General features: G+C 41.8%; 1 protein-coding gene across 8 annotated transcripts in view; it reads left to right on the top strand.

Moving 5' to 3' along the window:
* The window catches only part of mylk5 (myosin, light chain kinase 5), a 43,562-nt gene that overhangs the window by 5,253 nt on the left and 22,418 nt on the right, over window positions 1–15,891 (top strand). For all 8 annotated transcript variants that reach the window (XM_069905023.1, XM_069905022.1, XM_069905026.1 and 5 more), the window contains 4 exons: window positions 7,916–8,032; window positions 9,607–9,759; window positions 12,405–12,605; window positions 13,731–13,855. In XM_069905023.1, coding sequence (XP_069761124.1) covers window positions 7,916–8,032; window positions 9,607–9,759; window positions 12,405–12,605; window positions 13,731–13,855 — 596 coding nt within the window. The remainder of the gene's footprint in view (window positions 1–7,915; window positions 8,033–9,606; window positions 9,760–12,404; window positions 12,606–13,730; window positions 13,856–15,891) is intronic.

Here is a 15,891-nt window from a genome sequence, read left to right as displayed (position 1 = left end):
CATCAAAGATCTGGATCAAATCCTAGTGACTGAGCTGTGAAGCAGCAGCATTAACTCCATAGCCATCATGCTGCCTAGATTTGGGCTTGGAATGTCCTGTGGTAGTGTTCAGCACAGTAGGTTAGTTAACAAGCCAGAGCAGCCATTAGGTTTTTTCACCAAACTTTCAAAGCACCATCAGGCGTCAAATGGCTATTCCTCAACGAGAATCTGATGAAGAACTAAGTGACATGAAGATCGATGGATCTTAGCATATTAGCATTTAGGATATTAGCAGTCTGCAATTGGATATAGATAGGTTGAGTGAGGGGGCAAAACTTGGCATGAGAACTAAGTAAATAGGGGCAAGAGTTGACCGCCTTGAGCCTTTCCTGTTATTCAGTGTCATCATGGCTAATCTATGCTGGCCTCACTTTTGCTCCAGTAGCCTGTAGATATCAGTTCCTTGATCTTTCAAAGATTTATCCATCTTAAATATATTCAATGATCTGCCCTGTGTCCCTTATAAGCTTGGAGAATTACAGAGATTCACTTCCTTGGAGTTTAATGTGGGCAAAGTGTGGCATTTTGGTAAGAGGAAATTAAAAGCAGGTTATTAATGAAATGGAGGAAGGATGCAGATAAAGTTTAGCATGGTCAGTGTGGTGGCTGGTACATCGCTATCACAACGGTTGCTCTTTGTAAGGAGTTTGTAAGTTCTCCCCACGACCATGTAGGTTTCCTTTTGATGCTCCCACATTCCAAAGGTGTACGGGTTTAGAGGGCTAATTGGTCACTTGGCCTGTTACTGAGTTCTCTTTTTTTAAAAAAAAAAGCTAAGTACAAAGGGATCAAATCTGTTGTGCACACATGTATACAAGTAGCAAGAATGCAAAGCAACATAAATGTCCTGAATGCAGAGCCTGATCAATGGGGATTATGTGGACTTGTCAAAAACTTGGTTTCATGACACGTTCTGGGATTGTTCTTTCTCTTTTTCCTCTATGTTCAACTACAGGCAGAATATTAACTGACTTTCACAAATGTTTTCCGGATATTTTGATCAGTTTGGATTTTAGATTTTTGGAAGAATCTGTTTTCTTACTTTATGCATTCAAATGTATCCCACTCTCACTGCTTCATTGGTAGCAAATTTATAACCGCAACGTTTAAAGGACATTTGGACAGTGTTGTGGACAGGAAAGGTTCAGATTTATTGTCAGAATGTGTACGGGACCCTGAGGTTTATTTCCTGTGGGTCAGACAGAATTTCCACTATCATTATTGCAGAAAAACTGTACTCCGGAAACGATAAGAATACAAAAGAAAGAAATGTAAACAAGAAGGAAATGAAAACAAACTGCAATACAGAAAATAAATATTCAGTAACAAGTGATGTTCAAAGTGGGAATCCTTAAATTAGTCTCTGATTGAGTGCACTGTTTAGGAGTCTGGTGATGGACATCTTGTGGCAGCAGTGAGAATAGAACATGGTGTGGGTCCTTCATACTGTTGCTCTTCAACAGCAGTGTTCCATCGAAAAAAATTTTGCCTGTGAAGTTCTGGGCCGTGTTTTGCAGGGGTTTCTGCCCAGAAGTGTTAGTGCCCCCATACCAGACCATCAGGCGGCCAGTCAGCACTCTTTCCACTCCATATCTGTAGAAGTTTGCCAAGGTTTTCGATGTCAATACCGAACCTCTGCAAACTCCCGATGAAGTAGAGGCGCTGACGTGCTTTTCAGGAATGATCCCCTGAAATAGTGACCCCTCTCCACCTCTGATTTCCCCCAGTGGTCACAGGATCGTGCACCTTTGGTTTTCCCCTTCTGAAATCCACAAGCACTCCTTGGTTTTGGTGGCATTGAGTGCAAGGTTGTTGTTAGTGCACCATTTAGCCAAAGTTTCACTCCCCCTCCTGTACGCTGATTCATTGCCCCCTTTTTATACAACCCACTACCGTGATGCTGTCTGCAAATTTTTAGATGGTGGTGTTGTCGTACCAAGCTACGGGGTCATAAGTGTAAAGTGTGGTTTAGACATATAAGTGGCAAATGCAGGCCAATGGGACTAGCTTAAGAAGGCTAGACAAGATGTGCAGGACGAGCTGTTTCCGTGTTGTAAAACGCTGACTGTTCCACTCTGGAACTATCATCTGATAGGAGAATGTAGTTATCGAGTACGACGTGTGGCCAGCAATGTCCTTTCAACATCAGGCTAGTTGACTGAATAACAAATTTGTGTTCACTTCACATATTTACTAGAAGTTGGGTTCAAAGTAAATCTGTTGTTTACCAGTGGTAAAGTATTTTTCTAAACTTTGTGTGTTTGTGTGGAATGCCTTTCCGTTTCTGCTGCCTGTGAGTAATTACAGGAATGGTTTATCTCGTTGATTGTACCTACCAAGTAGATTGTTTCTAGCCAGATTGTTCTTTTCTGTCTATGCCTCAGGCCTTTGCATTGTTCTTCGTTGTTTCATTATGAATGATTTAACAAAAAAATGGTGTTAATTAGGAGAAGGAAACTTGGCCCACTTACAAAAACAATAACCTCCATTTATAGTGCGCCTTGAACACAAAATTCCAAAAACACTCCATTGAAATGTTACTGGTTTTAAAAAAAATAGATTCTAACACTTGCCAGGTGAGGTTGGATCTTGGTCAAAGGGATAGTTTTAAGGAGTATTCTTAAAGGAGAAAAATAATATGGAGGGGGATTAGATTGGACGAGAATTCCACCATTTGTATCCTTGGCTGCTGAAGTCATGGATGCCAAAGGTGGAACAATTAAATTCTTGGATGAAGATCAGATGCATTGACATCTTAGAGGGCTTTTAAAGAAGGGAGTGAATGTGGTGGTATACCGCCGGCCTACTACAGGGGGCAACCTCTGTATCTGCAGGAGTGTACCGCCGGCCTACTGCAGGGGGCAACCTCTGTATCTGCAGGAGTGTACCGCCGGCCTACTGCAGGGGGCAACCTCTGTACCTGCAAGAGTGTACCGCCGGCCTACTGCAGGGGGCGACCTCTGTATCTGCAGGAGTGTACCGCCGGCCTACTGCAGGGGGCGATCTCTGTACCTGCAAGAGTGTACCGCCAGCCTACTGCAGGGGGCAACCTCTGAACCTGCAGGAGTGTAAGGGGACAGGACAACACCTGACCGGCTGTCAATCAGTCGGCCTGAATGGATCAAGCCCCACCCAGTCGGGTGTCAATCACCCTCCGGGATATAAGCCTGTGCCGGCCTCTTGAGGCCTCACTAGGAGTTGCTACAGCCACAGCCAGCCTGGCTCTGTGGAAGTCTTGGATTAAAGTCTGTTGTACAATCTTTAACTTTGTGTGTGTCTGATCCTGGCGAACAGTGCATCACAATGGTATAGGTTAAAACTGAGCAGAGTGGAGCAAAAGGGCATATTCGATGATAATCATCGCCCACGGAACAAGTCCTTCCACCAAATGTGGTCATGATGACCAAGTTGGCATTCTGCACTGGTCCCATTTGCTCATTCAGTAAACGTCCAAAAATCCGGATGCCAGAAATCTGGACCACCCAAGAATCTGAGGTCTCAAACTTTTAAAATTTAGCAGGCTTTTGTTTGCATGCATGCGTAGATGCTTACATGCCACAGACGCACAGTGGCAACAAGTGACCATGCTTAATACGGGTCACCTTATCGCAAAGAAATTCATTTCTATACTGTATTTTTCTTTTACAGTGTTCATTTTTAAACATAATTTCAAACATTGCACACTTTTTGCAGTGTAAAAAATTTATCATGACATTTTTGTTCTTGATTTTTCTTTTAAAACTGCTCAATTCAATAAGTGAAGCATGCCTTATTTACGAATGAATAAACGATAAGAATTTACCTGTTCTTCTCTTCTTTATTCCTCCCTCAATTAAAACAAACAGTAATGCCTGGAAATTCAGAAAATCCAGACCCAACACAATCCCTGAGCAGTCTGGATTTTAGAACTTTTACTGTATGTGGCCGATGCATTTCTAAACACTTCAACTCCATATTATCTGTCCAAACATTTGAACTTCAGAAATGTACCCACTTCTTCCACTTGTTCCAGATACGGATCACCCAGCAAGTGAAAAAAATTGCCCCGCAGAACCTTCTTAAATTTTTCCCCTCACCTTAATCATGTGACAATTTACAGCTGCTCCTATTGCGTTCCAATAAACCCATCGTAAATTCAAAAAGAAACCTACCATTTTTTAATAATTAAATTTTGAATACCTTTATTCCACACTGGAAAAAAACCATTACGTCCAGCTGAACAGATGTTATCAACCCATTACTTCTGTTCACCTGAAGCTAAAATGATTATCCATGCCTTAGCTATCTCTGTACTTGTTTATTCTAACATTCCTGGGCTTGAGTTACAGAGAGGCTGGGTGTTTATTTCCTGGAGGCTGAAGAGTGACTGTATTGAGAAATGAAATAGATCATATGAAGTAGGAGCAAAATTAGGCCATTTGGCCCATTGAGTCTACTCTGCCATTTGAATCATGGTGAATATATTTTTTACCCACAGTCTCACTTAATCAAAAACTAAGAGGGCCATGGATAGAGGACAGGTTTGATGACCCTTTTGCTTCAGCATCCCCACCATCCAGCAATGCTTCAAGCGTTCTTCAGCTGTGTACGTTAATGGGTTTTTTTTACCAATACAGTATTTACTTTGAGGGAAATTTCTGCTTCAGCTGAGCAAGCACATGTGTGTCAAAAGGGATGGTCCTGGATGTTACCAGAGGACAGATATTTCTCTAGATCATTGTGTTAAGGTGTATGTGGATGATAAAGCTGAAGTTTTTTTTGAGCACTGGTGTTTTGGTGTAGCCATGGAAAGAGAAACCATTGGATGGTTTGGACTATAGAATGGAACCAGGTTAGTATGGTTCCACCCAACTGGACAATGATGGAGCAGAATGATGTGGCCAACCATATAAAAGGCAGCAAACAAGTCGTGTATGATGAGGAGGGGGAGATTATCATTGGTGCAATTGCACAGGGTGACATTTGTCACTTTGATCTGAGTTGAATGCAGGAATTTAATGTGGAAGTTTTAGAAATTCTGGCCATGAATTTGGCAAGTTCCAAGACATTTCAAGGCTTTGGTGAGAACCAGGGGGATTTGGAAATGGAGAGTTAAAGTGCACGCCCAGTGTGTTGAGGAGGGATGATTTGGAAAGAGGGAGATGATACAAGAGGTGAGAGTCCTGTAGCGGTATTAACCAACACTGGAAGTTGAGTGGTGACTAGATTGGTGCTAGGAGGATTGAGGCCACTGGAGGTGATCCCAAGCAGATGAAACAAAATGGGATTAATGTAGAATGAGTGCATATGGGTGCTTGATGGTTGACGTGGACTCAGAGGATTGAAAGGTGTTTTTTGGCACTGTATCATTCCATTAAGAGTTGGATTAAGGCATGAGGATGCAAAGTTTAGGCTAAGGAAGGAAGGAAGGATCAATGGAAATTGAGCTCATTGGACCAGGGGATGAGGATTGTTGGAGGTTTTAAAAAAATTTTTTATTTTAACTATACAGCATGGTAAAAGATTCTTTTGGCCCAGTTACACTCAATTAACTTACCAATCATGTCCATTTTTTGGAAAGTGGGAGGAAACTGAAGCACCTGGAGAAAACCCACGTCGGTCATGGGGAGAATGTATAAACTCCTTACAGACATCCAGACAACGGTGTTTTCGAACTTGGGTAGTTAGCGCTGCGATAGGGTCATGCTATCCTATGCTAATCGTGACATAGAGTGAACTAGTTGTGAGGTACACTACATTTCCCAAACAATCTAAATATGAAAATCAAAATTGTTCTTTTGTTAAATTTACCCATTCAGTTTCTAAATTTGATTTGATGATGTTTGAGAAGGTGAAGGTTTATTTACACACAACATGAAACTCTGGAAGCAACCTGGTATTTTGGCAATTAACATGAGCTTCGAAGGTCATTTGTGTGATACCGAATGTGTAACTTTCTCCAGTCATGGGGGGGTCTGTGTTGTAAATTTTAGCCTCCAATATTTGCTCAACAATTGCTCTAGTTAATTCAATATTTTAAATTTCCCTTTTATACGGTAAAATTGCTTGGATGCTGGTTTTGATTCCTCAATTAATTAACAGAAAATAAATAAACAAGAAACTCTGAAAAATCTAAATAGATTAGCTAGCATTTGTAGGATAATGTTTGATATGTGCACCCTTCATCTATTGCTCTGTATAACCATCTTTCAGTGAATGGCGGAGAAGGGTTTCCAGTAATGGAAGGGTCTCAGACCAGAGAGCACAGCCTCAAAATAAAAGTGCATATGGAGAGATGAGGAGACATCGACCATTGAGTGCTCCTAAATGCGTGCCATCACAGCTCCCCTTCCCATTACCACATTGACTTCACCGTCCTCATCCTCCTCTGTTGCAGAATGGAGCCAAACACAAACTAGGAGAATACTTGATTGGGTAGTCTACAGCCCAGTGGTAGGATCAAATAATTTTCCAGTATCAGGTAGCCCACCTTATTGTGTTTCTTTCTCCTTTGTTTTTGATTCCCTCGTTGACTCGTTATGTGCACGGTTTCATAACTCCAAAGGAAATGGGCCAATGACAATTTTTCTCAAGCAAAATATTTCATTAACAATTGGGTCTCGAGCAGTGGTTCTCAACCTTCCCTTCTCACTCGCATCCCACCTTAAGCAATCCCTTACTAATCCTAGAGTGCCTACGGCAAAGGGGTTACTTAAGGTGGGATGTCAGTGGAAAGAAAAAGTTTGAAAACCACTGCTCTAGATTGTAGCATCTTGTGTCCATACTCCCTTCTGATGGGATGGTGTTCCTTCTGCCTCCTTCCACTGTCTCTGATATAAAAGATTTGGCTTAAAGCATCCTCAAGCACAGACCTCCACCACCTAAAATGACAGAAGAAGAAGAAATGAACTGACCCAGTGGGTAAAAGTAGATGACACAAATTTCTTGTTTATTTTCATTGTGTGATGACATTGTTTAATGTATCATATATGTTGAACGTTGAGTGGGTGGGGAGGGGGGGGTGAAGGAGGAAGGGAAGAGGGGAGAAAATGACACTGTGTATATTCAAGAGGGAAATGTTTGTGTGTATTTTGATCAGTATGGTTCATAGTGTGAAAAATAAAAAAAATTTAAAATTAAATAAAACAAAAAAGCAGGAAAGAACTAACACTGTAAATGAGCCTCACTGACTCTCAGTCAGTTCCAGGGATGCTGTTGTAGTCTCATTTGGGTTGTCCCTGATGTACAATCATCCCTACATATGACCGAAAAAAAAACAGAATAAATTAAAGAAAAAATATATTGGTATGTCAATATAACAATTACCCTTGGCCATTGGGAAGGAATAATCTCAGATTAATTACAATTACAGCAAAAAAAAAAAACTGCCTCTGGCTGGGAAGATGTCAAATGGAGCTGGGTGCAAGTCTTTGGCATCAGCTGCAGCCGGAGTCGGCGATGGCGACTCCGTTCTCAACGTGGTGCTGTCTGCTTCGGAGAAGTGTGCTCGGTGCAGAAACCATGGTTACATTGGCTTGGGGGGGGCGGGGGGAAGAGCACTGCCTCCCGGGCAGGAGAGGGGACCTCGAGCTCTACAATTGTAAATTGTCTGGGTGGTTGGGGACTGGTGGCAGCGGTGGACATTATGCTTGGCCATTAGGAACGAATAACCTCGGACTCGTGTGAACCCGATCCTGAATGGTAACGACTAATTATACCGATGCCTATTCTTGCAAATGTCTTTACATTATGGAAATGGACAACCGATAAAATGGATATAGTGAATTTCTGACTTGGGTCAGAATGGAACGTGGTCATAAGTCAGGGATGACCTGAATTGCTTAACTGAACGTGTGTGCTTTTGATCACTTTACTGTCCCTTGTCTGCTTCCAGAGAGTCCTGTTTTCACAAAGCCCCTGGCAGACATCACTGTGAATGAAAGCAGCACGATTGTGCTACAGGGCACAGTTGTTGGAACAACTCCAATCACCATTTCCTGGTTTCTAAATGGTAAGGTTAACAATTAGCAGTGCGTTCGCTCAGTAGTAAATGCTGAAAATGACTGTCTTATAAGTATTCAAATATGTGACAGTCAGGTGTGCATAAGGATCACTAGTTAATTTAAGACCTGGCCCTACTTCAAGTCCAAATCAAACTAAAATTCTGCTGCTTGCACTTGACAAATATTTAACTATCTTCTTCTTTTCCATGTGTATGTTGAGAAGCCTCTTCAATATTTTTGTAAATTAAATTAGACGTACAGCTCTATAACAGGCCAATTTGGCCCTACGAGACTGCCGCTCTACTTGTACCCCATTAACCTACACCCTCCGATGTTTTTGAATGGTGGGAGGAAACTGGAGCCCCTAGAAAAAACCCACACAGTCACGGGGAGGACGTATAAACTCCTTACAGACAGCGCAGGATTCAAACCAAGGTCTGGTCCCAATCGCTGGCGTTGAGCTAACCGCTCCTATTATTGTATCTGTTTCCACCACTATCCCTGGCAACGCGCTCCAGGCACCTAACACTCTGTGTGCATGGGAAAAGTGCACATTTTACTCTAAAGGTTCTCACCCCCTCCCCCCTTACCTTCAAGACATCATCTTGTACGTTATGCTTTTACCCTGGGGAAAATATTCAGCCAATCTACCTTATTAAAGCCTCTTCTGATTTTTTAATAAATCTCTATTAGGTTCCCCCTCAGTCTTCTGCGTTCCAGAGAAAGCAACCCAGGTTTGTCCAACCTCCCCTCTCACCCTCTCAACTCCGTATCCTCTGATCTACTGAATTCCTCCAGCAGGTTATGATTGGCTCCATTTTCCGGCATCAGCAGACTTTCCAATGTCCCCTTTTTAAACTTTATTTACACATTTTTCCATACATGTAATCACAACCAAATATAAAAATCAATAATCAAGTATTTATATCAAGTCCTTGTACATGGTGGTGTAAAACCCAACCCCCTCCCCTTAACAAAACCCCAGAAAGAGGAAAATAAAGAAATGAGCAAAGAGAGACAAAAAAAAATAAGAAAAAAAACCTGGTTGCCAGAAGACACCCCTCACCACACGGATTCGGCCATTTGTAATACTTCCAAGGAGGTTAACGAAGTGTTTGGGAAAACCTCTATAAATTCATTCCCACAATCTTTAAAAATGGGAGCCAAATTTTCAAAAATGCAACTTTTATTTCTCAGATTATAAGTGATCTTCTAGAGAGGAATGCAGCTAGGCATTTCTGTGTTCCATCGCTCCATACCTAGATGGGCATCTGATTTCCAAATTACTGCTATACATTTTCTTGCTACTTCAAGGCAATCTTTCCAAATTCTTTTTGATATATAGATAATTTCAATTTTGGTCTTATCAATTCAATATTACCAAATAAAAATAGCACTGGGTTTTGTGGGAATTTAATTCCTGTAATCTGTTCTGAACAATTGGCCAAGTTTATCCAAAAGGTCTTACTTTAGGTCAGGGCTAAGTAGAATGTAAACAAAGTACCGATCTCCTGGCCACATCTCAAACATTGGGTGTGTTTCCTTTCTTTAGTGGATGTTATTTCTGATCTGTCTGTTTCAGGTAAAGCGGCAAAGTTTGGTCGAGCTTCTTTCAGTAATGACATGGCCCAGTGGGTGATTGAGGACTGCTTGCCTGAAGATGCAGGCGTGTATGAGTGTGTGGCAGAAAATCACTTGGGAAGAGCTTCAACCAGAGCAACAGTAAAGATACGAAGTATGTGAGACTCCTGGTAATGATGAGTTTATTGTCCTAGACATTGTACAATGTACATAACAGTAAAACCCCTGGTATCAGGCACTTATGGGGATTGGTAGATGCTAGATAACTGAATTTTCCAGTTGCTTGAGACCGAGTGTCACATGATTCGTGAACTAAGAGCGAAGCACGCAAATTTTAAATGTCTGTATGTTTTTTACCTATTTATTTTACATGATTTTATTTGCTGGTTTGCTTGAGGTTGATGGTTGCTTCAGTTCATGATGACAGAGGTTTTACTGTATGCACCAAAATTCTTATTGTTGCAGCTGAACGGGTATTTTTGCTATTTTTGGTACACAGACAGCCAATCTGTTTGCTCATCGTTTTGCTATTATCTGATTCCACCTGCATTGAATTCGCCCATCGTTATTGAATGAAGATCTACCGGGACCAATGCCTGAAGAGGGCGCAAAAAATCAGTGAACCGGTGCGGACTCGAAAGGCCAACATGGCCTGTTTCCGCTCCGTAAATGGTTATATGGTTATATAATAAATACACAAGATAGATGATAAATATTGTGGATGTGTTTAGTTCAATGATTGATGTGAAGTGAATGATTGAGATTTATAAGAACATAATGTAAGAAATAGGAGCGGTGTAAGTCATCTAACCCACCTGATCTGGCCATGGATGCAGCTCCACCTATTCCCCAAAACCCTTAATTCTCATACGATGTAAAATTCCATCTAACTATATCTTAAATATATTAAGAAATTTACTGCCTCCTTTGGAAGAGGATTTCACAGAATCCCTACTGTCATCCTAAATCAACTCGCCCAAATCCGGAGGCCAAATCTTCCAGTTTTAGTCTCGTTTACCAGTGTGAACAACTTTCCTGCCTCTATCTTTTCTGTCCCTTTCACTATTTTATCTTTCTACAAGATCCTCTCTCATTCTTTTGACATGGAGTATAGCCCCAGGTGATAATCTCCCTCATCTCCAGAATCCACCTAGTGAACCCCCTCTTCACTACCTCTAAAGCCAGTATATTTTGACCCAGAACTGCATGCAATACTCCAAGTGTGGCTTCACCTGCAACCAACCATGCACAAGTATTGCCAGGTCCCTCTGCACAGCTTCATGCTGCAATCTTTCACCATTTCAGCAAAAACACATTTGTGTTATTGACAAGTAAAGCATATATGTTTAATGCTTTTTCAATCGTATGAACTTTTCAACATTTAGAATATGGCACATTTGTGAATCTGTCTTTTAATTTTCACATCTAATCTTGTGGCCCTTATTATCATAACTCCTTACAAAATCCCTGTTTAATCGTGCTTACCCCTTGATGGTCCAGCAGAGCCCCAAACTCAAACTGTTTTCCAATTGCCCTCTCTCACAATATTAATCTACACCTGCATCAGTGATGTTGCTTGTCCATATTACTACCACTTCCCAATCTATCCATGAAATCTACATGTATGTCTTGGTCATCTCCAGACCAGTCCATTCTCAAATACTCAAATCCAACTCTGTTCTGTGCATTCTATCCTACATGAAGTTCCAATTATTCAACATACATTGGACTGGTCTTCTAATGCAGCCATTCTGAATAGGGGCCATACATCCACTTGAGGGCCACAACAAATTTAAGGACTGAAATTCTGAATGGGGGAGGGCAAGGGGTATAGGCGGTAGAAGAAAAGTATGGACAAAACCAACTAAACTTGACTGCTTCACAGTGAAGGGGCCCCATAAATTTTGATCAGTATCCTCAGGGAGCCATAGCCAAAAAAAGCTGAGAATGGCTGCTCCAATGTCTCAATAACAAATTCTCACGGTGCTCCAGTCCCTCCATGGCCACCTCCAATACTCTCAGACCCACGTCCAAAACATAAGCTGGCTTTGTTTCAAAGAGAATTGAATTGTGATGAGAAACCTTTTCCACTAGTTCATGTCAGGTTTCTATTTTTTTTCTTGTGGAGTGAGGAGTGTTGGACGGCTCTGGGACTGCACTTCTTGGCGTTTAGCCGGATGAGGGCAGATCTCATTGAAATGTACTGAACATTAAAGGGCTGGATAGAGTGGAGAAGATGCTTCCAGTAGTGGGAGAGTCTTGGATCAGAGGGCACAGCCTCAGTAAAAATGATCACCCCATTAGAATGGAGATGAGGAGAAGTTTCTTCAGCTGGAGGGTGGTGAATCTGTGAATTTGTTGCCACCGGCTGCTATGGAGACCGTCAGTGGGTCCATTTAAAGCAGAGCTTGATTAGTCAGGGTGTCAAAGGTTATGGGAAGAAGGCAGGAGAGTGGAAGAATGCTTCAGCCATTAACTGCTTCTATGTTTCATGTTCTTCTGGTCTCATCTGTGTCACAGCTGCATCTTTCCTGTTTACTTCTCTCTTCTTCAGATCTGCCATTGTATTTTTCCATGTAGCATCTATCTCTAAGGAGATGGGGCAGAAAAAAGCTCACCAGTCCTCTCATCGCCAGATCTGATCCTTACAGCTGAACAGTTGGGGTCATCAGTACAGATGATCATCTCCAGCAGGCAAAAAATAGCATTCAATTGTAGCCATTCAGAAAGGGGCCTTTCAATGGGGAATGCCTCTTTTCAGATTGAAATGAATTCTAAAAGATGTCTTCTGCTTCATAGACTTTGAAACCCTTCAACAATCAAAACATTTGCCCAAAAACATGAGTGTTAACTGCGGTGAAGAGTTTGGTGAGGCCCATTCAATCCATAAAGCAAAAGGTTGCAGGTTGCAGTCCCAGGGTGAAAATACTCAGTCTTCAACCGGTCTTTTGTGTCCAGAAGATGTGAACAGAAAGATGAAGAACAGAAACTTTCCGAAAGGTAATGCTTGATATTTGGTTTCCTTTGGTTCTGCTGTAATTATTCGTTACTGTGTGGCATTGTGTGAGCTTCGGAGTGCACAGGAATGCTGGAGGAACTCGGCCAGTCTCTCAGAGTCCATAGGAGGTAAAGATATATTATCGAAGTTTTGGGCCTGGTGAGAGTCCTTCCGCTTACCTTGAGCAAGGAAGAGGAGGATGAGGAATGTTTGATCACTCCAGAGTGTTGTGCAGTTTAAATTGTTGAATATGTTTCAAGATTCAATTTATTGTCATGTAATTAAAAACAATGTCATTATATGCAAAATTGCCTGCTGTAAGGCAAACAGATTTGCCATTGGCAGAAATTGGCTGAAACACCTCTTAGAGAGAAAGAGAAAAAGTAAGTCTCCTCAGAGTCATCGAGTATTTGTGGATTCGCCTCCAGTGCTTCCGCAACCTCCGTAACCACACAGTTGAGTCCAAACCATTGGAAACCAAAGCTCCAGGTCCGAACCTCTGACAATTAGGAACCCTTCAGCACCCTCGGCACCTCTCACATCCCAGTCCCGATACTTGGCACGCCTTCAGCAGGCTGCAGCCTGGCATGGGTTCCTCTTCTTGAGTTACCCTGCCACCTGTGTGCTCCCCAATGGCAGAGCCCCTCACTGGTCCGCCGTCATGGTCACCGTCCACGTGGGTCATCTCTTCTGCTTCATATTTGGTTAGCAGGAAGTTGAGGTGGAACTGGCACAGAGGAGAAGCATCAGAGCCAGGGCCACCAGGCTGAGGAACTAACCCTATGAGACGCTCCTATTCATGAAGCAATATTTATTAATCTATTTGTAAAAATGAATACTTGTCCTGCATTGTCTGTATATATGTTTTGTTGGATTGTATCTCTGCATGTTTTGCAATGAGGACCAGAGAACACTGACATCTTGCATAAAGGTATTGTTTAAACTACATTTCATGGCCAAAATGTAGATGACCATAATGACCATCACTCCAAGTGACTTTGATGAGATTGCATGTCTAATGCTGCCATCAAGTGATCTAGGAAAAAAAAAAATTCTAACTTCCCTTAAAGCTTAAGTGGTTGCAGTGGTTACGTTTGGTGCTTAATCATCATTTATGTTCTTATTAGAGGCACCTCGATTATTGGACCCTCAGAACCATGTGGAGGTGAAGGCAGGGCAGCAAGCGGAGGTGTACATCGGGATTGTCGGCACCCCACCCATTGATGCAACGTGGCTGAAGGAGAAAACTCCGGTAAGTTAGAAGTCATGAAGGGGCACTGCGCGTTACTATGTGGTCTCACGGTCGTGTTTTCATGCCATCTGGTCTTCTTTAGAGTGGGATCTATGCCAATCATTTCACCCATGCAAAACATTTCTCCTACAGCTTTATTCAAAAACAGAACCACATACAGACCCTTCAGCCCACAACATTGTGCCAACCTGTGCAAACCCACTCCATAACAATCTAGCCCTTCTCTCCTTCAGACTCCTAAACCCATATTTTTCTTACATCCATGTACCTATCTAAGAGTATTTTAAATGTCCCCATTGAACCAGCCTCCACCATCCTATAAAAGAGAGTAAATTTGTCAACCAATGCCTGACGTTTCACGATCCATGCTGCGTCTGCCTGATGGAACATTATTTCTTCTTTTATGATAGTTTCAAGCATTTTCCTGTCTACGGATGTCAAGCTATAGCAGTGTTTCTCAACCAGGGTTCCCTGGAACCCTAGGGTTCTGCAAGAGGTCGCTAGGGGTTCAGCGAGAAACAATGATCAATGGGCTAATGCATTTTTGAGTAATTTGTTTTTTTAGTTTTATATTCGCAATTTTACTATACACAGATTAAATATTGTTGGAAAATCCATGGTTATTATAGTAAAGGCTCTTTCATTATTTAAAATGAAAACCTCTGTGTGAGGTCTCATAAACAAGCAGCATGATTTTTTTGCATTGCCAGTAAATTTGACAAAAAAGGATTCATTTTTTTTCCTTAAACAAGTTATCCGGAAAAAAAAAGCATAATGTTTACCACGTGAACTACGATAAAAATATAAAAGAGATAGATATTAATAATGGTATATAATAATTTTTATGCAGGGGTTCCCTGAGACATGAAAACTATTTCAAGGGTTTCACAAGGGTAAAAAGGTTGAGAAACTTATTTTACCTCCTTTTTTTTAAAAAGTGGTGTGATATTTGCTGTCTTCTAATCTGCCCTGTCCGGCCCAGAGGATTTTAGCAAACACCTCTATTATAATTTTCACCATTTATTTCAGTACCTTGGGGTGCATTCCATCAGGACCGGGGGCACTCGTCATGAGACCCACTAGTTTGTTCAGTGCTATTTCTCTCGTGGTAGCGATTGTATCGATGTCCTTGCCTCCCATCACACCCTTAACATCACTTTTTGGCACACAAGATCTGTCTCCACTACATCTGTTGAATCATTAGGCTCGTCAACCTCCCCTTGTTACAGTAATTCAGGACTGCTCCGACACTGCACAAGGACTGTTTGCCCTATTGCAAACTCTCTTTAATTTTAGCCATGGTAACAGTGAATATTTATAATCTATCTAATTCTGTGTAATTATTGTCCTTTGAATTCAATTTAGTATGTAGTTTTGTAGTTTTTTTTTTTACAATCTTCCTGTTCAACTGCAATAAGTAAGAATGTCAGTGCATATGTACATTGGACAATGTATATGACAATAAACTCATTTAATTTTAATATTTAAATTTGGACATGCAGCACGGTAACAGGTCATTTTGGTTCACAAGCCCATGGTGCCCAATTTACACCAATTAACCTACACCCTGGTACATTTCAAACGGGAAACCAGAGCCCCGGAGGAAACCCATGTAGACACGGGGAGAATGTACCAACTCCTTACAGACAGTACAGGATTTGAATCCTGGTCCGGTCCCGATCGCTGGGACTGTAAAAGCATTGCGCTAATTGCTACACTAACCATGTAGCCCCATGATCTCGTTATCTGCTGTAGTGCACTTGCTGGGCTTCACAGAGGCTCCAGAAATGGAGCTCAGTTTTGCAGGGGACCCCAGCATTCCACGGTGGGGCAGCAAAGTGGCCCAGCTGGTTGCACTCCAGTGATGCTGGTTTGATCCTGATGTCAGGCGCAGTCTCTGAGAAGTTTGCATTGTCTCCCTAGGATTGCGTGGGTTTCCTTCAAATGCTCTGGTTTTCTCTCCTGTCCCAAAGATGGGTTGTTTAGTGCATTAATTTGGGACTGTAAACTGTCCCTGATGTATAGGTGAGTGGTAG

This window comes from Narcine bancroftii, chromosome 12, assembly GCF_036971445.1.
Source record: "Narcine bancroftii isolate sNarBan1 chromosome 12, sNarBan1.hap1, whole genome shotgun sequence".
NCBI lineage: Eukaryota > Metazoa > Chordata > Chondrichthyes > Torpediniformes > Narcinidae > Narcine > Narcine bancroftii.
This window is presented reverse-complemented; position numbering and strand designations above follow the sequence as displayed.